General features: G+C 32.8%; 2 protein-coding genes across 2 annotated transcripts in view; one reads left to right on the top strand and one right to left on the bottom strand.

Moving 5' to 3' along the window:
• The window catches only part of LOC111619806 (40S ribosomal protein S14), a 49,624-nt gene extending 27,283 nt beyond the window's left edge, over positions 1–22,341 (top strand). The window contains exons 4-5 of the mRNA XM_023361626.1: positions 5,571–5,647; positions 22,222–22,341. Of these exons, the coding sequence (XP_023217394.1) occupies positions 5,571–5,647; positions 22,222–22,289 (145 nt within the window). The 3' untranslated portion in view covers positions 22,290–22,341. The remainder of the gene's footprint in view (positions 1–5,570; positions 5,648–22,221) is intronic.
• Positions 11,491–13,084, bottom strand: LOC111619805 (phenylalanine--tRNA ligase alpha subunit-like). Its single transcript, XM_023361625.1, has 4 exons — positions 12,321–13,084; positions 12,061–12,229; positions 11,797–11,989; positions 11,491–11,729 (listed from the first exon to the last, which is right to left on the bottom strand). Exons 1-4 carry the CDS (start codon positions 12,342–12,344, stop codon positions 11,615–11,617), a joined length of 501 nt encoding a protein of 166 aa, XP_023217393.1. The 5' UTR covers positions 12,345–13,084; the 3' UTR covers positions 11,491–11,614.
• Positions 22,342–24,674: the final 2,333 nt, after the last annotated feature.

Genomic DNA, 24,674 nt, shown 5'->3' on the forward strand with positions numbered 1-24,674 from the left:
TAATGAATGCACTTTGCTCTTAATGTAACTTGTTAATTTTTCTAAACTAAAATAAACTTAAGAGAGTATTTAAAAAATCTGAATCGGGAGAAATTTTGGTATCATCCCATCACTAGTTAAAACATTTTTAAAATGTCAGTTTTTAAGATGTTTTAACTAGTGATGGGACAATAAATCACTTGGAAAATGTTAGTTTTTTAATGAAATATGCCAAGAAAGTAGCTGCTAAATCTAAATTCTTGTAGCATTTTAGCAAAAACTAATGACAGCATAAACCTTGTATGGGGGTGATCAAAAGGTTGTGGGCATCAAAACATTAGTTTCTGTAATCTTTTTTTTCCTGCCCTGTGGGCACTAAGAGTGTCTTAGCAAGCCCATTATGGGTTTGGCTAGGCCCACAATGGTAGGCAGCCAGGTGGTGAGGGATGGACTCAACATATTTGGGTGGACCACCTCCCAGAGAATTCCTGAGGATTTATTGACCCATCTGGATTCGAACCCGTGTCCTCTAGAGCAGTAGGCTGCTAACTTGACCACTCAGCCATCCAGCTGTCAAGTTATTTTTATTGTGTGTCTCATCACAAGATGACACTATAGTGACTCTGACTTTTGTGTGAAAATCATAAAATTGGTTGCAGTATAACTTTGTTCACTGAAGAAGTGAAATGTTTATCCCCAGGAATAGTGTATTTTTTGTCATTGACTTTTATTTTACAAATTACTCTTGTGCGCATGTTATAGACAAATTTTGTCAGATATATCCAGATTCTGCAGTTATTGCGAGAATTCTTCCTAACTGTCTCATTTTTTAAAGATTGTGGCCCACAATTTTCAGATTTGTCACCCTATATTTTTCCTCTGGTTATCTCAAAGGACCGTGTATAAACTAGAAGAACTAAAGAGGAACAATATGATGGCTCACAAGTCGATATGAAACATGCTAAAAGAGTTTGTCCCTGCATTTATGATTGAGGATGCCATTTCTAATATGGTTGTAACAATATGATTTGATTTTGTTTGTTTTAAAGATCAGATTATATAATTTGTTTTTGTCTTCTGTGTTTTTGAAGCCGTCATGCTTATAAATGCGCTCAAAACTTCTTCTTCCAAGAACGTCAGTCTATGAGGCATTAAATATACTTGAAATTATTTTAATTTACGAGCGCTTTCGACGTAAATAAGCACGTCGTCTTCAGGTAAAATTAAATTCGAATAAAGAATTCGAACCATACATTTAAATTTAAAACATTAACGATACTAGCCGTTTTTGAACATACAAAAAAGATTTTAAATTTAAATTTTTAGAATTAAACATTTAAAATTGGTGCGCATGCGTTTTAAAACAAATAAACATCGATTGGAGTGGCTATTAATTATTTTGTGAACGCGAAAAATTGGCGCACGTGCACCTTAACATGCATAACATGAGAGCCAATTAGATGTCTATTAAGAACAATTAAATTTTTAGAATTTAAATTAAAACACTTTGTAAATACGTATAAAATTTTTGGCACGCATGCGCCTTAACATAGACAGCATAGAAACCGATCGGAATAGATCCACAAGTGCAAGTTTATGTTAAAATTTAAATTTTAAATATTAAAGCGCGGGACATAATTTAAAATACATAACACACGTAAAAAGACGCACATAAAGAGGCCGACACGTATGTGCTTTGAATCATGTAGGAGGTGCGGGAAGAGAATGCAAAATTATTGTTGGTTTTTTTTTAATGCGCTGCTACTTAACTCTGGATACCCATTATCACATGTGTTACATTTGTGAGAGGCTCTCTTTCTCATCACAAAACAATTAGTTTCAATTTAATGGCAAAATATATAAACAAACCCAGGGAGTACCAATGGGTTCCCCATCACCCATTTTGGCAGAGCTCATCATGAGGAATATAGAGTATCATATTTCCAATGCCCCTTTGGCTCTCCACTATCCAATCATGTACTTACGATATGTAGATGACATATTACTTGCATGGGATGGCTCCATAGATGAATTAGATTATTTTATTCTAAATAATCATTATTATTTAGAATAAATGCAGAAGTGCTTCATTTTCTTTCTTAAAAACATTGTGCTAATAGAAAGTGTCTTCTGATCTTAAATGTCATTACCCCATTACATGGCCATTTCCAAGGCAGTTCTGGAGACATGCAACATTTGTTACATTAAATGTGTCAAAGCAGAATGAACTCAAAAATTAAAGCTAGTAATACATATATTGTCCCTGTATTCACTTATTCTATTGGAATTATACAATGGATGTGCACAGATCTTAAGCAACACCAAAGGAAAACAAGAACTAAGCATAAACAATGTCATCCAAAATCATCCATAGAAAGACTAACTATTCCTTGAAAAGAAAGTGGCCGTGGCCTCACTAATATAGTTAACCTTCACTACAAAGAAATTCTGACACTGTGAGAGTTTTTCCACAACAAAGAAACATCAAGATTACATAAAGCTATAAATGTGTTAGACAGTGACCACACACCTTTAAATTTACTTGTACTGTACAGTACATTCTGTGTCTGGACATAGCTCAACACAAATAACATACACCACTAAGCAGTCATGGGCCCAAAAGGCTCTTTATAGTAGGCATGCCTAAGACCTAGCTCATGACTATGTTGATGAAACTGTGTCAAACTACTGGCTGACTAGGGGCTGCCTGTTTGGAGAGACTGATGGGTTTATGGTTGCTATTCAAGATCAGGTCATTAATTAACACTAAAATCTACAGAAGATAGATCTATTTGTGAGTGATGTATCTTGAAGGATACATCACTCACAAATGACTCTTGCAGAAAATGGCACGTTCAGCCAGAAACAATACAACATATAACTTTTGGTTGCAAGCTCTTGACACAGACTATTTACATAGGCATAATCAAGTCAATATAATACTCCAAGAACTTGCACACAAACATATTATTAAACACCCAGGTACCATACTACAAATATATTCCACAGGCAGTATTAGAAAATGACACACAAAATATTTTACCAGAGCCACAATCACAGATAAACAATGCATCACTATAGACCTGATGTCACTCTCATTGACAAATGCAGTAAGATTGCTTATATAATAAACATCTCTGTTCCAAACACTCATAACATAAAAAATGCTGGTACACCAGTTGAGATATATGGACAGTATAAAGAAATGGCTGTTTTATTAAGTTAAAATACATTTCAATAGAAATAAACTTTAATAATAATGTATACTCATTTTTATTTTTTAAACCACAATTTAGCGTAATAATCAACACTTGGCACAACATTCGTTTATTTCAGTTTTTGATGATTCGTGTTTATACACATGTTTTGGGCTTTGTTTCGTCCCTCCTCAGTCAACTAAAAACATATAAAACCAATTTTTATACACATCATAACCTGACATATGAACTTAAAACCCGCGAATTATACAAATAGCACATGACATATCTTTTAAAATCACAGATCCCATCTTTTGGCATATTTCCACAAGCGGGGATCATACACTATATATTGGACTGTTTCAATTACCAGGCTGAAAATTTAATTCCACTTGGTACATACAAGACCTAGACCAGTTTTTCTCAACCTCTAACGAATCGTCGCCCCCTTCAATAAAACCATTACTTATTATCACCCCCTTCACTTCAAAATTCTGATGCCGATGACCAAGACTAACGCCAAATTCGTACTGCATTGAATAGATTAGTGACTAGTATAATGTTATTTGTTTAATTATTGTATGATATAATGAATAAAATATCTAATTATTCTTAATATAATGTTTTACTATATCGCCCAGAAAATTGTTTTTTGCTCCCAAAATATACCCAAAATATAAATTGTTACTAATCGCTCCCTCAACATGGAAAAACGCCCACATGGGGGCAATAATGTCCCCATTGAGAAACACTGACCTAGACTTTCACAATTAGAGTTTGCTGGGCTTCAAAGACTTCTCAAGCTTTCATTAAGTCTTATAAAAAGTAATACAGTCAATATACTTAACATCTAGATATCCAACTATATACTAAACTTATCTTTACATACTTATTCACGGAAGGTTTCTTGACATATCGAAAAAACCCATAACAGGCATGCAGCACAGTTCTTCTTTAATATCAACACTAATTCGTATACAATTTATATTATTAAACTTTCCTTTTTATCAATATTAGTAATAATTCTTACCCAAACAGGTCAACTAACTTCACTTTTCTTGAATTGTATATGTTCAGCTCACAGAATTTAGTGGGTGTTTTTTTTTCGTATGGTGATTTGTAATGTGTTCTTATTCAAAAATTGCAAAGTAAGATTCTTAACTGCTTCCCCCCAGATTTCTTCCAAAAATTTTTTCCTTCCAAAAAATTTATTCACAGAATGTCTTTGGAAACACTGAGAAAACCATATGATTGACCATATAATAATGTATACATGATGTCAAACATTGCAACAAAAAAGATACAGAGCAGATTAGGAATTTAACAAGTTTTAATTTTATTGGTTTTGTTCAATTTTTAATTATTTTGTGTTTAATAAAATCTACTTGACTTCTATTACTCATGTTTTTCTATTATGTCAATAAGACGACAGTATCACTCGTCAGATTACAATTATGACTGATGTCCCGTTAACAGAAAAGTACCAAAATGCTCACACTGAAAAATTTCGACAAGTACACTTCACTTGCTCAAGAAATAAGACAGATATGGAGGATGGACAAGGTATTTATTGTAATGTATCCATTGTCCTCTCTTCTACTGGTGTTATATTTATACCACATACATTACAAAAATCTGTGATGTTAACATATATATCAATAACACAGAAGCTTAATGTAACACTAGTTTGGGTAACTATGAAGTTTGGTTGTTATATTAAAAAGAATACAGTTATTTGTAAATTAAGAAAATTTTAATGTACAATAAATGATTCTCAATAAATGTGGATATGTTGCTTTTATTTTCCCGGCTGTTATGTACTGTACACATGACAAGAGAAAGTATTGGAACTTTGTCAAATTTGATTCTCAGAGTGTTTTGTAGATCTCCATGTTTTGAGACCTCCTGAACACAAAAAGTCCAAAAGAAAAAAATTGGCAAAAAAATTGTATGTTGGTATCTATTTCATTTAATATCTAAGGAAGGAGTAAAGATTAAGAAGCAAAATTTGACGGGGTAGCTTGCATATAAGTGGAATTCATGCTAATAAATTTTGGTAGTTAAAGATCAAGAGGTGGAGGTGGAGGAGGGTCAGGTATCATGTCAAGATTGATTGGACTTAATGAAGATTTTACTTGTTATTAGCATTTACCATTCTTTTTTGTAAAACTTATGTCTACCCTCAAAATTAAGCCTTTTGCCATTTTATAATAATTAATAATAGAAAAAGGTTTTTATAACTAAATCTCACAACAGATGTCACTCCCACTCAATTTTATTTACTTATTATGATTAATAATATGAAAGTTATTTTTTAAATAAAATCTCATAACAGCCAGGAAAGTTATACAACTAGTTGCTGAATTTCTTGTTTTCTACAAATTTACTTTACAGAACAAAAACTCCAGGACCAGGTGCACAGTCTGCTCTGCGAGCTCTGGCTCGTTCTGGCATGAAGATTGGACGTATTGGTGAGTAGCTCTTTATGTCTCTGCAGATTGATATAAATAATTGTATTCTGAATAAATTATTAAACTTTGAAAAAATGATTACATAATCTCAATAAATACTATTGGAATATATATATATATATATATATTCCAATAGTATTTATTGAGATTATGTAATCATTTTTTCAAAGTTTAATAATTTATTCAGAATACAATTATTTATATCAATATAATATATAATATATATATTATATTGATATAAATAAATATATATATATGGACATGTATAATGGTGGTTGTATGTGGTGGTAGCTCCAAGCCTCCATTCGTGCATAGGGGTAGTTGCGTCTCGATAGCTATAAGGATGCGGGAGATATGAGGCTGAAAGTGGTTGAAAGTGGCTTTCTATTTCGAATGTTTTGTTCGAATTAAATTCGAATATTGGTTCTGTTATAGAACGATTGTAAATGTTCCAGAAACATTGAAAATAGTTCGTTTGACTAAATGTAAAAATTCTGTAATTAGTCTGGAAACGGGGGACCTAATTCTTGCATTCTGTGAAAACAGGTAAGATTAGCTATAATGTAATTATCTTAATCTTCACTATCATTACTTTTTGCCCAGCGAAGAAGGTCCTTGCAGCTAGATTCTAGATTACTTAGAAAAACAGTCTTTTATATATATATAAAAAACTATATTACATACAAATAAAAACCCAGCGAAGCGGGTCCTTGCAGCTAGTATATATATATAATTGTCTGCTTATACAGTAAGGTCTTGTCAAATGTGATCAATATATTCTGAGACTCTTCAAATTAGCAGAAATTAAATCTGAAATTTTAATTTTTTCTTCTAAATTACGTATTTTATGGCTTTTCTTTGGCTTATAAGAACTACTGATATCAATGCTCTTGCTTTTTTCACTCTGGAGCCATGTTAGCAAAGTGATTAGCATAAATTTGTGAGGAATGGAGCCAAAATATTATTTTCCAAGGCTGTTATATTTTGTTTGAATTTTTTTTTTTTTTCTTTGTTCTTGTATTGAGTTTTTGTAAATTCCACATCCTCCATTCAAAATTAATCTCCATTTAAAAATTGATAGCTTCTCCCCATGTTTGTAGTTGCTTATGCGAAAAGGTTCCAGTCCCTATGATTTGGTGAATTAAAAATGGTCATTAAATCATTATGTTACAGGATAATTTAGTCAACTTAATCTTAATAATAATAATAATAATAATTCGTCAAATATTGTACAGGGAAATATTGTAAAAACTAAGTATGTAGATGAGCATGCAATAACATTAGAAATGAGATATCACATTTAGTGCTTAAAAGATTGTAAAATGAGAATTGAAGTGCAATTTCCAGTTGACATTTATTGTGATGAATAGGTAGTTGGTCTAAGAAAAGTTTGTGTTTATGAGGTAAATTTAAGTTAGAAGTTAAGAAACATTTCCTGTGTTTTTGCTTTTGTTGTTCAAAATAATTAGTAATTTTGTTCAGAACTAAGTACATTATTCCTACATTTATTGTTGTACACTTAATGCATTAGTTTTAATTAAACTTTAATAACAAACTTGCTAATGATAAACTAACTATTGTACTCTGTGTGAACTTTAATTTTCATTGTTAATACTGTTTCATTTTATTAATTTTAACTATTTAATTAAATTGTTTGACAACCTTATAAATGAAAACAAGGAGAAGCACTATCACAGAGAGACATGGTCAAAGCGAGAACTTTGGACAAATACTGATTTGTTTAGGGCAAAACAAAAGGATCCTACTATAAGTAATAATAACGGTTAAATTAATTAATTATGCTAGTTATTACACTTTTGAACTTTTTGAAGCAATAAATTTTTAATCAAGAAGCAAACAACAATAAATTAATGAAGTTTTGAACATATTTCATATATGTACTCTATCAACAGTGAAAGTTATTCTTCACAAAATTTGTGATATTAAATACTTAACTTATAATTACTTAAACAAATTTTTATGGAATAATTTTAAATGCAGATAAAGTATAATCTTTGTGGAAATGACTTATTTAATTATAAAATGTATTAAAGAAAATAATGCTTCCAATGTATGCTGTGATAGGAAAGATTAATAAGGGTTCCTAATTGTTTTTGTTTCTTAATTCTTTTAATGTTAGATTTAATTTTCTGGCCCTTTTCCTTTCTGATACAAAAATATTATCTATAGTAAAATAAATTTATTTATTGATCCCAAATGATCTCTAGTAATTATCAATTCCTAGATATGCCAGCATCCTGGTTGGGAATATCTGTTCCATATTATGTTCTAAATATCTTGTTTTTTGTGAAGATTGTTTCTGGTCAAACAACATACAGTGAAATCTTTTGTTATAATAAACTTGAGGGAAAACTCCCAAAAATGTTTTTTGTAATGAAAGATATATGTAAATTATCATCATTAGCAAAATAAGAAGTCCATATATGAAACAAAGCTTGTTAATTAACCATTTATTGAAGAGTTATACATAAAGAACAGAAATAAATTACAACTTTAAAAAATCAAAATGGGTTTAAGTGTTAGAAGAATAGAAGTCAGATTTTTCTCTGAATTGTTCCTGTATTGAAGAATTATTTGTAGAAACTTCTCTACCTAATGTTTTTCTTAACATCTTTGTTCCTTAATTTCTTCTATAAGTTTATAATATTCTCTGCCTTCTCGAATTAACTGCATATACTTTTGACTTTTAAAAAAGTCTTGCACTTATACTTCCAAAGAATGCTTTTGGATGTAGCTAAGAGGTAACACATTTTAAACTGTATGTATAAAAAAATTTATTTACAGGAGTCACTCTGAAAAAGTTTTAAAAACAGCAACCATTTTGTCAGTTTTAAATTTATTTCACCACTTCAAATTATTTATCACCATCAGTTTTACTTACTAATTAATGCAGGTTCTTATCACTTTAGTGTCTGAAAGACAAATATGTTAAGCTGTCACTTAGAAATTAGGAACCATTTTTGAATAATTTTTTAAGGACTAATTCCAAATAACACATTTGATCACAATGCTTAAACAGTATATCACAGATTCTGTCATATCAAAACTTTCTGTTTCAGCATGCTTTATGATTTAGTTTCATGCTGAACATGAAAATAAGCGGACTGCAGTGGTGTGCCGTGACATTTGATGATGGAAGCTGTGTTTCTATAAGAAGCAGACATCCAGGGGCAATCAGTCAGTTGCACGTCAGTGATGGTCTAGAGTCTATTCGTATCATTTATTCGATAAGCCAGTAAAAATCGTAGACTTCTCCAAATGCATTTTTAATATCACAATTACATTCCAAATTTCTAGCCATGATATAAGGCTACAATTAAAAATAAAATAATAAAAACTTAGTGAAATAAAATGTGTGGTGGATGTACCAGTACTGTACATACCTGGTACAAAATATTCTTCAATTGTATGAATATACTTTTAAAGAAAATTAACTCTAGACATTATATATTATTTATATACTAGAATTTTAAACATAGTTTACTTTCAGTATCCCATTTCACACTATTTATGTAAATCAGGAATTGCGTATACAACTTTATATCTTCATTCTTCCCTCTTGTCCACCCTGCTTCTCGTCCCTTCACAGTCCTTTCCTATAATCTTTGCTCTCCATGGTTGTCTGTCCAACAGCTTCTTACACTCTTTTAATCTAAGTTACTAAATAAAACCAAATTTAGGCTTTCCCCAGTCCTATCTCTTGGGCCCAGCTTGGCATGTGAAGTTTTACTGGGTTTCCTTCACATTTTTACTCCCAATTGGGACCAGGCTCCCCTCCAAAGTCTTTCCAGTAGGCACCTTATAGTCTTGCAGTTGTGAGCTGCAAGACTATCCCAGTCAAAACAAATTTTATAAATATTCCAATTTGTTCGATCAGACCATCTGTGATTTTACCACTGCTACTTTCTCTTCCTCAGTGGCTTTGGTCAAGTCAGAACCTAGGTTAAGCTTTGTTAGGTACTACCAATTTATACAACTGTCCTCTCAAATTATAAAAATTCCATCACTTAAGGCTCCATCCAGCATTTTTTCTGGTGCATCCTCCAGGCTCACCTCTGGGGTGGTTCCCACGGGAAGTCTGCTGCTATGATGGTCCTTCAGTTTATTGCTTGCATTGTCTGCCTCCCCAACCCATGCAAAAACAATATTCAACACTCTGTTCTTCATTCCAATTAGCCATTTTGGGGTGTCCTTTCTAACCACATCATTGCTTAATTTCCAACCCCTTTTGCTTGATGCCGTCATACTAGGAAGCCCAACTGCTGTCCCTTCTACAGGCTTGGACGATCCTCACTAAGCTGTACTAATTAACACTAACATACACACTTAATTTACTTTTGTTCAAAATTTTATTTAAGTTCAAGTACAGACTACAAAAATTATGTAATTGTATGAGCCCATAAGGGACAAGTTTGAACATTATGAGCCCTCTCAGGGACATTGATATTTATCTTACATGTTCTGGCCCCTTAGTGCTCTTTGAGCAAGAAGGGCCCTAGTAATTCCAGCCCAAAACTAATTGTGGAATAAAAAAAAAAACAAAGCACAATAGCATGCCAGCTCATTCCCAGACATGTCTGTCTGGGAATGAGCTGGCATGCTATTGTACTAGCTAAGTGATTCACAGAATAGTTTGGTAATTGTTGGATGGGACAAGGCCCAATTCTATGGCCATGTTTCCCAGACCTGTATGGGTCACTGACAATCTTTCCTCTGTTAAAACTGCTAAGAAGAAACATTGTTCTCTTCATCTTTAAACCATTAAGCACAATGCACATTAGAGATACAAATTGTGAGGTCTGTAGAAAAGCTTTTCTAAGAATATTTCCAAGTTTTTCTCATACAAGGGAAAACAAATTGGGGCATTAGATATAAAATTAGATATTAAATTGGGGCATTGGATATAAGTTTATGAAACTAAGGGGACAGTGGCTTGAAAAAGTTTGGGAATTATTGGTCTACATCTTTGTATTTTCACTGAAGGCTGTCGTTTTGAACATGTTTTATAACAAAATAAAGCTCACTTTTTGTATCTCTCTTCGTGAAGTTGGTATTTAAACAATTTTCTTCGGAAGATATTCAGACATTTTCAATTGTCTTAAATGAAATTTTTACTGCATTAAATGGCTGTAGAATTGGTATTTGTACAAGTGCAATTCCTATAGGAGTAACAAGTTTCTTTGTTTATTTTAGCACCAGAATAAACATGCATCTATGCAATACTGGGAAGATCTCTCTAGACAGATATTTAAGTGGATATCCTGTACATGCTTCTTATCTTAGATGAACAGGGTCGAAAACACTGCTACAGATAAAATTTAATCTTAAATTAACACATCCTACCATTAATGTCGATCCCAGAATAAATAATTGCAGAGCTAATTTGTTAATTCATGAGGATTGAAACAGGTATTTTAGACAAGTGCTGTTATACCTAATCCACACTGATAAGTGTTCTCTGTACTTGCTGATAATGCAACTATTGATATTATACATATAGTCTTACTACATTAGAAAGGCATAGATTGTGGCAAAGATACCTATCTTTGGCACGATCTACCTCACTGCATTTTCTCTATCTAAGTTGAAATGAATAATCTTTTGATTTTAATTATATACATTTTTCAGATTTACAGGCCACCGATGGCAGTCTACAGAAAGTGACATTTGGAAATGAGAGAAACGAAGCAAGATATTTACGTTTCATTATAGAAACTGGTCACGATCACTTTTGTGCAGTGTACAAAGTTCAAGTGGATGGTTCACTAATGTAATACTAAATTATGTTCACACTGTTATATTTTTTAATAATTTAAAACTGATATTTATAGAATATTTATTAACAGCATCAAATGATTTATTGCTCACTTATTTAGAACCTGCAATAAATATTTTTACAACACAACGTATTCAATTAAATGCTCGAGAAACATTTTAAATACAAATTTAATATTTTGATTCATTGAGCCTACAGATTGGATTATTATAGACCATTTGTAGATTCACTTTATGGCCCACGAGATCTCTGATGTTGTCAATTCCATATTTAATCATCGTTGGCCTGGAACATAATGGAACATTTATTTCCCAGAAGAAATAAACTTGGAAATTAAAATAATTTGAATTACCTTTCTAAAGAAAGTCCCCAGGCGATGACCGTCACCTGTTTTGGAAGACCCATTGGCAGAAGCATTTCGGGTCTAAAGATACCAGAATTCCCTATTTCCACCCATTTTTTCAGGCCTTCATGATAACTGAACACTTCCATGCTGGGTTCAGTGTATGGATTATAAGCGGGCTTGAAGCGAAGTTTTTCTATTCCTGCAACAAAATTTTCCTATATTTAATTTGAAAAAATTTTGCATAAATTTAGTGCAAGTTTATCCATGTACCTAATTTACTGAAGAACTGATGTAGCGTTCCTATCAGATCACCCAGTGTTAAGTTGTAGTCGGCCACAACTCCCTCTATCTGGTGAAATTCGGCCAGGTGGGTGGCATCCAAGGTCTCGTTTCGATACACCCTGTCAATACTGAAATATTTTGTTGGCGTAAACTTCTCCTGTAAGACAAGTATGTTTAATTTTTACATACAAGCACAAGAACTGGCAGTTTTCAATTTATATAATCAAAATATACAAACTGATCATTACCTGTTGTGCTAATTTATATAACATCCTAGCACTGACTGCCGTTGTATGTGTTCTCAGAACATTCTTTTGAGCTTCTTCAAGTTTCCAATCATAACGATAACTAAACACAAAAACATATGATGCTCATATAATGAGGTATGAAGTTGTACAAAATGTATTTTAAACAGAATCAGGACTAGCTAACTGTTATCAAAGACTACTATTATAATAGTGTACACAAGCAGTTGAAAAGTTCCTAGAATTGTGTTACAAATGATAGAACATATGGAAACACTTTCCTAATCATCTTCAAAGTTTGACACACACCCCATCGATTCTGCCATGATTGGAAAGCTTATTTTGGAATATTCAGGAGTTCAGCCATCACATTCCATTCAATACTATCCATGGTTGTGAAATATAACTCCTGAAGACCTATTTTCAGTGTAGGGGACAGCCAAAAGACATTCAGAGTGATATCAGGTATGGTAGATGGGGTGATGGGAAACCTTTTGTTGGCAAGGAATTGTTGCACAGTAAGTGACAAATGACCCTGTGTTGTCATGCTGCAGAAATCACATTCTCTGCCACTTGTCAAACCATTTCCTCCAAACCATGCAAAATATGCACATAGAAAAGACCAGTAACACTGTTGAGATGATACAATCTCACAATTTGTATCACACGGTTTTTCTCATCATGGACTTGTAAAGTTATGAATAATTTTATGTGGACCAGGTAATTACATGCACTATGAATTATACTTTGTTTATTAAGCTTAAACATGCCGATCTAGAGTTACCACACGGTAACTCTAGATTACCATNTATGAATATACTTTTAAAGAAAATTATAATTAAATATAGCTTTGCAAAGAAACGTACATAAAAATATAAAATATTCTTTACTTTTTAAATCTTAAAACAATGCACTTAGTCAAATAGCTCCCTACGAGTGGCTAATGGATGGAATCGAAGATGGTTGCAGAGCATGCATACACGCGGACTGCCAAATTTCCAGGGTGCCAATACCGGTCAATGTCAAATACCTCTTTTGTCGCATCACTAGTATATCTCAAAGGACATTACAGGGCTATTGTAGAATTTAAACATTTCTCACTGTAGCTGTGAAAATCTAAATATGTTAAACTTAATAGATTGTCTGTCATTTGTTTTCTAACTAGTTTGTTTTAGGACCAGGTGTCCATGGAAATTTCCAAAATTTATAACTTTTCGGTCACTCTTGTTGAACTGGAAAAATTTCTGTTTATGTTATGTCCAATGTTACGAAGAAATCAGTCCCCACTGTACTTGGCTAGAGATTGGGTTGGTTAAGCTTTTAAGTAAAATTTCGGCTCTTTCATCAGGGTTTTGTTTATGTCCCCAATTCCCTAATTGCTTAATTATTTAACTACTTCTTAAGTAGAAATAAGTCAAAACCAGTTACTTTGTACTCAAGTATTTGTAGTCTCAGGGAAAAAGTGGAAAGACAAATTTTTATGACAAAGGATACATACCGGTAAATCGTAAATATAAGGAAAATAAATTCTATAGCTTTTTCTGTACCTCGTTCATCTCTCTCATTCATTAAATTTAGTTGTAAATGATGCTGTTGAAGTTAATTTTTTAACATTATACAAGTAACATTGTACACATTTTTTTCTACATCACCTTAGAGATGGGATATACGAAATCATAATATCACTGGTCTAACATTGAAATCCGTGAGTAATATAAAATCGGAGAGCAGAATAAAAATATCAAATATTTTAATGCATTTTTTTAAACTCCTGTCAACTATACAGAACTATCATAAAAACATACCAGTAAATTCTTATCGGTTGGGTTAAGTTATAAATCTACTCGTGATTCACATAATCAGGCGAGGGCAGCTAACAGCCCAGAACCGGTCCTGGATAGAATTGGATGCGGTATACGTGTAGCCTTCAACCAAGGTCCTAGGCTTCCACCAGCTAAACCTGGTGAGATTGGTTCTTTGTAAAGCACATGCGCGAATCTGGCTTTTTGGATGCTGACAATACAGTGCTTTCACTCCGTCACTAATATTCGAATATACAATAGCAATCTTATTTTTTTTTCACGTATAGTATAGAAATTTGTAATAAGATACATAATGCGGTTATATTTAATAAAATATTGTGTGATTATTTTCATATAATTGAAATTAATATGTATTTATTTTTTAGAAAATACAAGGGAAGCGGCACATCCACCGCTTCCAATGATGGCATGCCACTGGCGGACTGGGGTTTTTATCATCACTTTAATTAATAAAAATATTAACAAGTGGTGATTTTGTCACTGCAGTGCAACCTTTGCATTTATGTTTCTCTTTCATTGTTTTGAAATATGAAGGCTTATGAGAAGAGAAATGTTTTCTTTTTTTTTTCCATTGTTAAGTATTCTGTCCTTAATTTTCTACTAAATACCTAGCTCTAGAATTAACTTTCATCAACTGTAACAAATATTGGAATTTATCTACATTGTGCAGTCTATAGTCTTCATGTATTTTTTAGAACAGCTCAATCATTTAATTAATTGTCTACTGAACTGAACTTATATAGCATATACAAACTTCATTTTGGAGAGTTTTACTATCTTCAGTTCATGAATGTATGAATTCTGTGGTGTTAGCAGATTCTGGAACTCTTGTACAGTACTTCATTACTTTGATTTAATCCTTTCCATATTTGGCCTCTTTGTGCTCTGCGAGCGGTAAGGGGTCTCAAACCACAAAAAAAAATCCTTTCCATAGCTATCTGTCAATAGATAGATATGGAAAGGATTAAATCATAAAATTGTCAAATATCCTAATATGACCTAAAAAAGCTCTGCAAGAAAAAATGCTACTTGCCTATCTCCTTTTGGACTATAAATTAATTTTCTTGTTATCTACCACATCATCATCACAGGCTTCAGGAGGCAGAAAAAACTGCTAAGGACATTTCCTGCCACATAATTTATTTTATAAATATAATTTTTACATTTTACAATAATGTTGCTTAGATGAACATTGATCATATGAGTGAGTAGTTGTCAACTAAAAGAAGTTCTGATTTTCTTTTACTATGTCCTTGTTCATGTTGGTGAGCATTCAAAGAAAATGTGGGTATAGTAGCATGGCATGCCCGAAACATTTTTAAAGCATCATGGACAATTATACTTTCTAATGACTGAAGATTTTTTTGTTGTTGTTGCAGCATAACAAGCCACAAGAATGTTTGCCACCAACACAAGCTTCTTTTTTAAATGCCATAGTTTTATCAGAGAGTAATTGGTAAAACACCCAAGTCTCGTCTGCATTAAAAATGTTTTCAGGAGAATTTTCAAGAACTATTGTTGTTTTTGTTTCAAGCTACCTCTGTGCAGTTTCTTAATTGACACTTGTTCTTCCATATACACTATTTTGTATCTTCCAGAATCTGAAAATTCATTCACTGCTGGCTGAAAAGTTCTCAGCATTCAGTGCTTCAGTAAATTCCATATGCTTCTATTGTAGCAATGATCCATTAATTGGAACATTTTAGAATCTTACTTCCTTCAATCAAATTAAAACAGTAGCATCACTCTTTTTTAAAATTTCTCATGCTGATTTTGTTATGAGAAAGTTCTTGCCACATCAACTTTTCTTCCTCTTTCAATTCACTTGATAATCTAAACTATTTCTTTTGACCTTCCTTATTGACTAATTGTATCTTAAAATAATGTATTTATATCAAATATTACACAAATCCAAAACTATATCTGCACCATGTAAGAAAATTGTGTGTGTCATCAAATTATTGCATCTGTGTGGAGATACAGGAGATACCCTCCTATGAGCTTGCACTGCATCAGTGTTGCAGTGAAGTTGGTTTAATTGGGTTGCAATTTCAAAAAATTGTAGACTTATAAATTCCACTATCATCTGTTTACCTATCCTTCTTTAATCTCAAGAACGGAGGTAGATACATTAAGATAAGTCAAGACCAGATATAGAAAGCTTAGGGGCAGGATGCCCTGATTAACTATATATAAACTTTTGGTGCAAATTGGAAGTTCATTATTTCAATTCAAAAATTTTTCCCTGAAAGGAGTTGGATAGATCAGTGTTCCGCAACCAGTGTGCCGTCACATGGTGAAAGGTGTGACGTGAACTTTTACATATTCTGTTAATTTCAAATTTTATATATATATTTTTATCACAGTTGTTGTGTTTCTTATGCTTGTATTTCATTTTCTGCCTCAGCACTGATGAAATAAGATGATATTTGTTTATTCTTTATTACAAGCCATGTATTTTTATGTATTCTAAGAAATTATATGTAAAAAGAAATTTGCTCACAGGTGTTGATGTCTGTTTAATAACAATATTAATAGGTTAGTGGCATTACATAATTCTATTAATAGTATCATATACATTTTTTAGGGGAATTACATTTTAGTGTGCCGTGAGTAGAAAAAGGTTGCGGAACACTGGGATAAATGACCAGCATGACTCCGTTGCTAAAGGAAAAGTATGATATACAGGGACAAGACACTACAGTACTAATTTGAGATGGAGAGCATGTATTTTAAATGAATAAATTTAAAATATGATTAAAAATTGCAGCCTTGCATTGTGGTAATGCCACAATAAGTAATTGCTCATATAATTCATTATGTAATAAGTTTTGGAAATTTATTATTATTTTCCCATTTCTCACTGAATTCCACTGTTCTTAATCAGAAATAATTAAAGATGATAATAAAAATACCTTGAATTTAGCAGATCAATAATATTTAATAACACTTTCAACCCACTCAAATCAGTCCTTATCATTTCATAAACACGAGAAAATGGTTGGCTATCTCCTGTAAGCTATTGCTTTACCCATATAACTGGACATTTTCTTGTGTTTACGAAACTTTTCAACCATATTAAATGTTCATCTTCAGGCTAATGGAATTTGAGCATGTATAAAACTGGAACAAATATTCAAAAATTGGAATACAACATACGATTGGCTCTAAATGCTAGGAATCCAAAGATAATACAGATTGCTAATTTAATTTTTAAAAAAATTATATCTGGTAACCAAATAAATAATGTCATTTTTGAAATGTGAATAAAAATGCTTGTATTTTTTTCTTCAAAATAATTTTATTCGTCAAAATATTTACCTTCACATTCAATTACACCTTCTGAACAGGGGAGCAGTTTGAAAATAACATTTATAAAAATGATGAATGACTTCCAAAAAAATCTGTTTATCACAAGCACTTGAATTTTGGTCAAACCTTCACAGCAGATTTGTACAATGAGTGGCTACAAAGAGTACAGTACATAACAAAGTAAGGCTAAAACAGCCATCTTTGTCAAGGTGTTTTTGTTTTTATAAGATAATACTCACTCACACATCGCAGCAATTACAAGAACCAAAATAATGCAATTGGGATGGGAACTTTTCCTTTTTCTATCCTATTCTACTGGCTTATCTCTGTCAGATTACCATATTTTTACTTTTCAGCTGTTATATATAACAGAGAGAAAGTATGACAACTAGGCAAAAATTTACCCCCCCCCCAAATTTTTACATTTTTGGACTCTGGACCTTGAAATGTCAAGAAATGCAAAAAAAAGTGGGGATTTTTCTGTGGGGACATGATTTTGTTCACCCTCTTTAAAGCTTAATAACTCCTGTTCTTTTTGTCAAAAATTGTTGAAATTTTGCAGGGAGGTTTGTTTATTAGGGGGATTTATGCTATTTATTTTGGTGGTTAAAGATTGAGGGGTGGGGAGATGAAAGGGTCATGTGTATGTCCAGTAGGGTTGGAATTAATGACGATTTTAGTCATTATTAGCATTTACAAGATTTTATAAAATCCATTCCTGCCCTCAAAATTAAGCATTTTGCCATTTTTTAATAGTTAAAAGTATAAGTTTTTTAAATAAAACATCATAACAGATGGTATCACCAAATGTTGCTGGGGAAAGTTAAGTAACTCATTGCTGAATTTTTTTTATCTTTGGATAATGGTGTGTGGAAAACAATGTACAAATCATGCAGCTATAAAAGAGGAATCAACTAAATTTTTTATGTTAAAAATGGTATTTTAAAACTGCCTTTCCATTGGAAAAATGTAATTGAATGTGAAGGTGAATATTTTTTTGAATAAAATTATTTTAAACAAAAGAATCCATTTTTTTCCCACATTTCAAAAAACATTAATATTTATTTGTTTGCCCAATATAAGAATAAGTATATAAAAAGTAATAACATAAGCTGATCATCATATATCAGACCACAGTTAGGATATTTTGTAGCATGATTTTAATGCACATGAGATTGTTTAAACATCTTCATGATTGATTGTTCTGCCCTTCAATGATGTTTTATAGATCTTGAGTTTTTCTAAGTGCTTTAGATTGTATTTCATGCTGGTTTTATGATCTTTGTTTCTCTGAGATTTACTTCACTGTTATTGTCTATAGCAGTGATCCACAACCTTTTCTTACGCATGGCATGCCTAGGTCTTCCCAGAATTCTGTGGTACACCACAAGTAAAAATATAAAAAAGAAATATAGGAGTTACAAAGTACAGTACATATCAAAAAATATTTACTGTATATTGATTTACCTTTTTTTCCTTTTACTTGTGCTGATATAAAAATATTTGAAATTGGTATAAAATTGATTTATCATCATTCAATTGTGTTTCTTAGCAACCCAGAAACCACCCTGGACAAAGTGTCATGCAGTCCTTACATGAAAAACACGTTATAGTGGGTTTCAACTATGTGGTTGGTGCGTGTGATGGAGACATCATCTACTTGTCACTACATAAAAATTGAGGTGGCAAATGCAGCATGTTATTCACCAAATTTACATTTGCACAGATTCTGTGAAATACAACTTCAGATGTGTAAAAGTTTGAAGCTTGTTAGAATTCCTGAATTCCTTGTCACAAATGTCAGTGACAATAAATCTGTAATAGACAAATCATTGTCCCTTCTTAATCAACATGTATTCATGTGCCCATTGTAAACTTTATGCTTTTCTTCCTCTTGAAGGCATTATGTCATAGCACACTGGTTTATGGCATAGTAGTGGATTCTCTTTTTTCTTATGTTCATTTCATGTTCCTTTTCTCTCGTGTTCTTTAATCTCACATTAAATGGGTGTGATGTTGCTCCAAGTTAGACTACACTCTCTAATCTGGTATTAAATCTGTGGCTTATGACAGGTACTATAGATTCCCGGATAGTATTTTCTGTCAGGGATCTTTTGCCATTCTTTAGGAGGTTGTATAGTATGGGATTTCATTCACATTGCAAGAGGTGGTGGATGTGGTCAGGAGTTGTACTTTCTCACTTTTACCAGTAGATGCATTTTATGCATTTTAAAAAATTGATTTATATTTCAGTTACCACATTAACATTTTTTTTTGTTCACTGTGTTGTATGGGCTTGTAGAAATTAAATTATATACCAGTAGTATTTTCAATATGGGTCTTTTTTCTCCTGCTGTAAGTCGAGAACTCTAGTTGAGATTGGCTTGCACTGGTCAATTTGCCCCAGCTGTCATGTACGCCCATTGGCTGACATGAAAAATTTTAACTTGCTTTGCAAGGTTGCATATGCTCATGTTTTTTTATTAGCTTTCTTCACTTTGTTACAATTTGCATCCAGTGTAAATCATGCTTGAGTCTAAACTGGTTGGAAGTATGACTGTACTTGACAACTCTGAAGGTTATGCTCTTATCAAGCAGTATGTTGGAATGTTTGGCCTCATACTTTTTGATTAACCCATTGATCATACTTGAAGGGTATCTGTGTTCTGCTACTCACTTGATGTATTCAAATTCCTTGAGACTATCAAATTTGCTGGAGCAGTATGTGATGACTCTCGTAACCATGGCGATGAAGATTGCTATTTTGAAGTTGTGAAGATCTTGAGACTACTATAATAAATATACACATCAATCGAAAACCCAATATCTTAAGCAAATACACCTACAACTGCTGTAAATGATTGGGCTATACTTTGGATATATAATTATAGATTAGAAATGATTTTGGCACTAGAGTGAGGCATTAGGCGCCATCTCTTATTAAAATTAATAATTATAATATTTTATTAAATTAATTTAGATTAAACTGGAAGAAAAGAATCGGCCCGAAGCGAGACTCGAATCCGCAACTCCCACTTACCGAGCGGACGTGTTGGCAGTTTTCTTCCAGTTTAATCTAAATTAATTAATAAAATATTATAATTATTAATTTTAATAAGAGATGGCGCCTAATGCCTCACTCTAGTGCCAAATTCATTTCTAATCTATAATTATATCCAAAGTATAGTCCAATCATTTACAGCAGTTGTAGGTGTATCTGACTACTGTAATAAATAAAGGGATATAGAATGGCTGTCTGTAGATTGGTGGAGATTTTCTCACCCATCATATAAACTGAACAGCACATTAAGGAGCCATCATATAAACTGAACAGCACATTAATAGGTTGTGTGGTATTCTTTCCTTTTTAACTTTTAGGTGTATATTGTTTAGATACCTACTATTTACAGCCAATTATGTGTGTTATGTTTCAGTTTTGTACATGTTTGAATTTCATTAGCCTTTTCTGTGTGTATATGTTTGTATGTTGTTTAACATATATTAATACAAATTAATATAAAAATAATTAAAATTAAAGTAAATTTTTTTTATTTTCGGTCGCGTGTTTCCCTATCCCTATTTACTCCATGTTAAAATTACCTCCTTTAACGCTGTTTCATTTAGCACTTTGTCATCCAGAAACGCATCCCTTGCGTTAAGCGGGGTCTTACTGTATTTATTTAATAAAAAATGCTTTTTAAAAACTTTACGTCATAAGAATTCAATGTGAAGTATGCACTTGCAAAGAGCTCATGATTGCTTCTATGTTTGGATCTGTATTGGAAATCGCAAGCTGTAAGTCAGCCTCTGGATTCAATCGAGATCGATATTTAGTTTTAATGGCGACTAATTTTGAAAAGCCAGTTTCACATAAGTAGGTCTATGCAAACTGAATCAAAATATTGATTGTGTGTTTCTTCAAATTGGCATATTTCAGTGACATGCTGTGGAAGCACCACTTCCCTTGTATTTTCTAAACTATAAATACATATTGCGCAATTATTTTCATATTTTAACATACTTTTTAATATTTTATTATAACTGCATTGTGTTTTATGACAAATTTCTATACGTGCAAAAAACAATGATATTTACACAAGTCTTTATTGTAACCTTTACCTATTATATTAAAATTACAATAAAGGCTTTTTAATATGATTTGTTACCCTGCTGGTTGTGAGGATTTTCTTTTTCCTTTCCATATAACAAGTTCTAGAAGACAAGTTATATTAAACATAAAATAAAGGACTAGAAGCACATATCTTAATAAATAAATTTGTACTTGTCCTGCATGCAGCGGCGGCCTTATCCATTGCGAGGCTCTGGGCGGCAGATCTTTGCGAGGCCCTTGTCCTTTTGTGCAAAGTATATGAATTGAAATAGTAGGCACTTATTAATATTAATATATACTGTACTATAAATTAAATTTATTTTATTGTTATAACTAATAGCCAAGGATAAAATAAAAAGTTTTAAATATCAACTTTTTTCTACTTGGTTGTTGCGCGAGGCCCCGGGCGATTTCCCCGCTCGTCACCCCCTAAGGCCGCCACTGCCTGTATGTATGGGGAGCACATACTGTTATGAATGGTTTTAAAATGGATAATGAATATTAATATAATTGAAGTACTGTACATTTAAAAAAGAATTCCTGTTTTTAAATTTAGAATTTAATGCATTTACAAATCAAATGTATGCAATTTATGACATGTTTTGCTTAATTCTGAAGTATTATTTTATATATATAATATTTCCTTCTTTTTTTTCAGAGGATGTAACACCCATACCATCAGACAGTACTCGCAGAAAAGGTGGACGTCGTGGAAGAAGGTTGTAATCAGACGATGTATATTATTTCCAATTGAAATAAACAGTTGAGAAAAATTGGCTTTCTTTGAAGAACGCGTGCTTTCTTTGCCACATTATAATTACGTAATCTTCAGCTAGTAAAACTGCAAAATTTCGAAAATTTTGCAATTTTACTAGCTGTACCCGGCCACGCGTTGCTATGGCTGAAATGTATCTACAGTAATACCTGGATTTACGTTACCCCCGACTTACGCGAACCCGGAGTTACGCGATTTTCAAATCTCATCGATTCGTCTTTAATTTGAGCTCCACGCAACTCTTGATTACTAACTCCTCTCACACTATTGTTTAGCTTACATGTTCGGACGTGTCGCGCGGAATCGACACATAGCTACAATTTATTTTGTGTTCTTTATTTCTGTGTTTGTTATATCTATGGAGACTCGAGAGATTATATGTGGTGATTTCTTGTAACCGAGAACGAATCAAAGGACGAGATAAGATTAACGAGAACATTTATTAGCTTACATACATCCGACTTGGATTTTACACAAATTGCGAAATTATAACTCGACTTACGCGGTTATCGCTCGGTCCCACTTATCGCGTAAGTTCGGACTATTACTGTATTATAAATGTATAACACTTCCTGCGGGAGGGAATTTCGAAAAATCCCTTCTTAGTGTACATTCTCTAGACGTACCCTATTAAAACGCAAAAAACCGCATCTAAAGTAGTATACTGTAACAGAAGCAGAGTTCTTCAGGTAAGCCTTAATTTTGTCCCTCTTCCCCGCGGGAGGGAATTTCGACATCTATATAATGTACAAGTTCGGACACGTGCACTGCATATCTTGCCGACTGCGCAGCGCGGTTATCTAGTATACCTACGCGTCTTGCCCCTCGCCACCCGCTGATACCAAAAATATAACGATAACTTTTAATTTATATGAATGTTTAACGAAATAATATACAGTCTATGTCCACCCTGAAGGTCCATTCTAAATATTGGTGAAAGAATTTTTAAAATAGGATGAGTGGTTTCGGAGATTACCTCCTACATCTAAAGTTACAAACTTTATAGATTGGTTAAAATTCTATATCGTGTTGCGCGCGCAGATAACCCGAACATGTATAATCAACCTAGTAGAATGGTGATGTCATGAACGAAGAGGAGATCGTTAAAAGTGACTAGAATACGGCCCCAGATACCAGCTTAATTGCAGGCCATGCTGCAAAAAAGCTGGTATCTGGTTTGGTTTTATTCGATTACGACAAACGTCACAAGTGGGCGATCTGCCGAGGGGAAAATGCCTCCGGGGGATTTTTATGGAAAACTAGTTCCTAATTAGATGTTACTAACATGAATAAAACCTGGAAAATCTACGTGGACAGCTCGTTGGTGAGATGCGAACCCACGACCAGTATTCAATGGTTTTATCCACTCATCCACTGGTGGGCATGAAACTGGTATATAGATCAGTCTGCTCTGCTCATGTCTTTATGAACGAACTCGGGATCGTAACATGAGGTGGTGGTGGTTTTTTGGGGGGCCATCAGACCTAAAGAATCATTACTTACGTTAGCGACCTCACTGTGGTTGGCATAAAACAATCGTAAAAATTTGGAATTTTCGTTGACATTAACTAAACATTATACGGGTTATTATTCAAATATGATAGCTAAACTTTATGTAAAATATTACCTTTGTTAAAGTGACAAAACAGCTTTTTATCGGATTTTGAACATCTAATACGTATTGTATGTCTGAAAGCTTCACCTTAGGCACATTCAGTAGTGTAACTACCGTCTGTGTAATCGCATAGATGAACATAGAAATAAAGGCACTTGTCCTCACAACTGAAATATCTAAAATACAGTAATAGTATTATCATATAAAATAATTACTCCCTGATTGATCAATGATAAAAGTGGAACGCCAGAAAATGAGAACTGCGTTAGTGTACAGCTCAAAGTGCTTAGAAAACACTGGTTATTGTAGTGAAAGGCAGTTACATACCGCACCATTTCGAACTATAGCAGCCTCCATATGATAAGAATAAAAAATGGGGATAAGAACTTTGCACGAATTTGAAGTTTTTGTTTATTTCATTGCTGTTCTTAAAATATAAAAATTATATTATTTTTAATGATTTAAGAGGAAATGCTTCTCGCCATAAGTGGTTTGAAAAGTGAAATTAAAATGTTAATTTTTCAACATTTACTGTTGAAAACTATAAAAACGTTCTTTTCGAATGTAACATTCACATTTTTTTATAAGCAGGCTCAAAAATATTTTGATGCCAGATATTCAGGCGGTTAAGGCATAAGTATTACCACTCTTGAACCCGGGATCGAAACAGAGTGGCCGAAAACCCCAAGAACTTTTCATGGGTTGATACTGGAACTGATCT

Source organism: Centruroides sculpturatus, unplaced genomic scaffold (genome assembly GCF_000671375.1).
Source record: "Centruroides sculpturatus isolate CEXI.00-Female unplaced genomic scaffold, Cexi_2.0 scaffold178, whole genome shotgun sequence".
Lineage (NCBI taxonomy): Eukaryota > Metazoa > Arthropoda > Arachnida > Scorpiones > Buthidae > Centruroides > Centruroides sculpturatus.

Excerpts from the sequence above, each read along its gene's own strand:
- LOC111619805 (XM_023361625.1), bottom strand. The coding sequence starts at position 12,344 with ATGTTATATAAATTAGCACAACAG. Across the intron at positions 12,230-12,320 it reads TATATAAATTAGCACAACAG|GAGAAGTTTACGCCAACAAA; the intron begins GTAATGATCAGT and ends CTTGTCTTACAG. Across the intron at positions 11,990-12,060 it reads TCAGTTCTTCAGTAAATTAG|GAATAGAAAAACTTCGCTTC; the intron begins GTACATGGATAA and ends ATTTTGTTGCAG.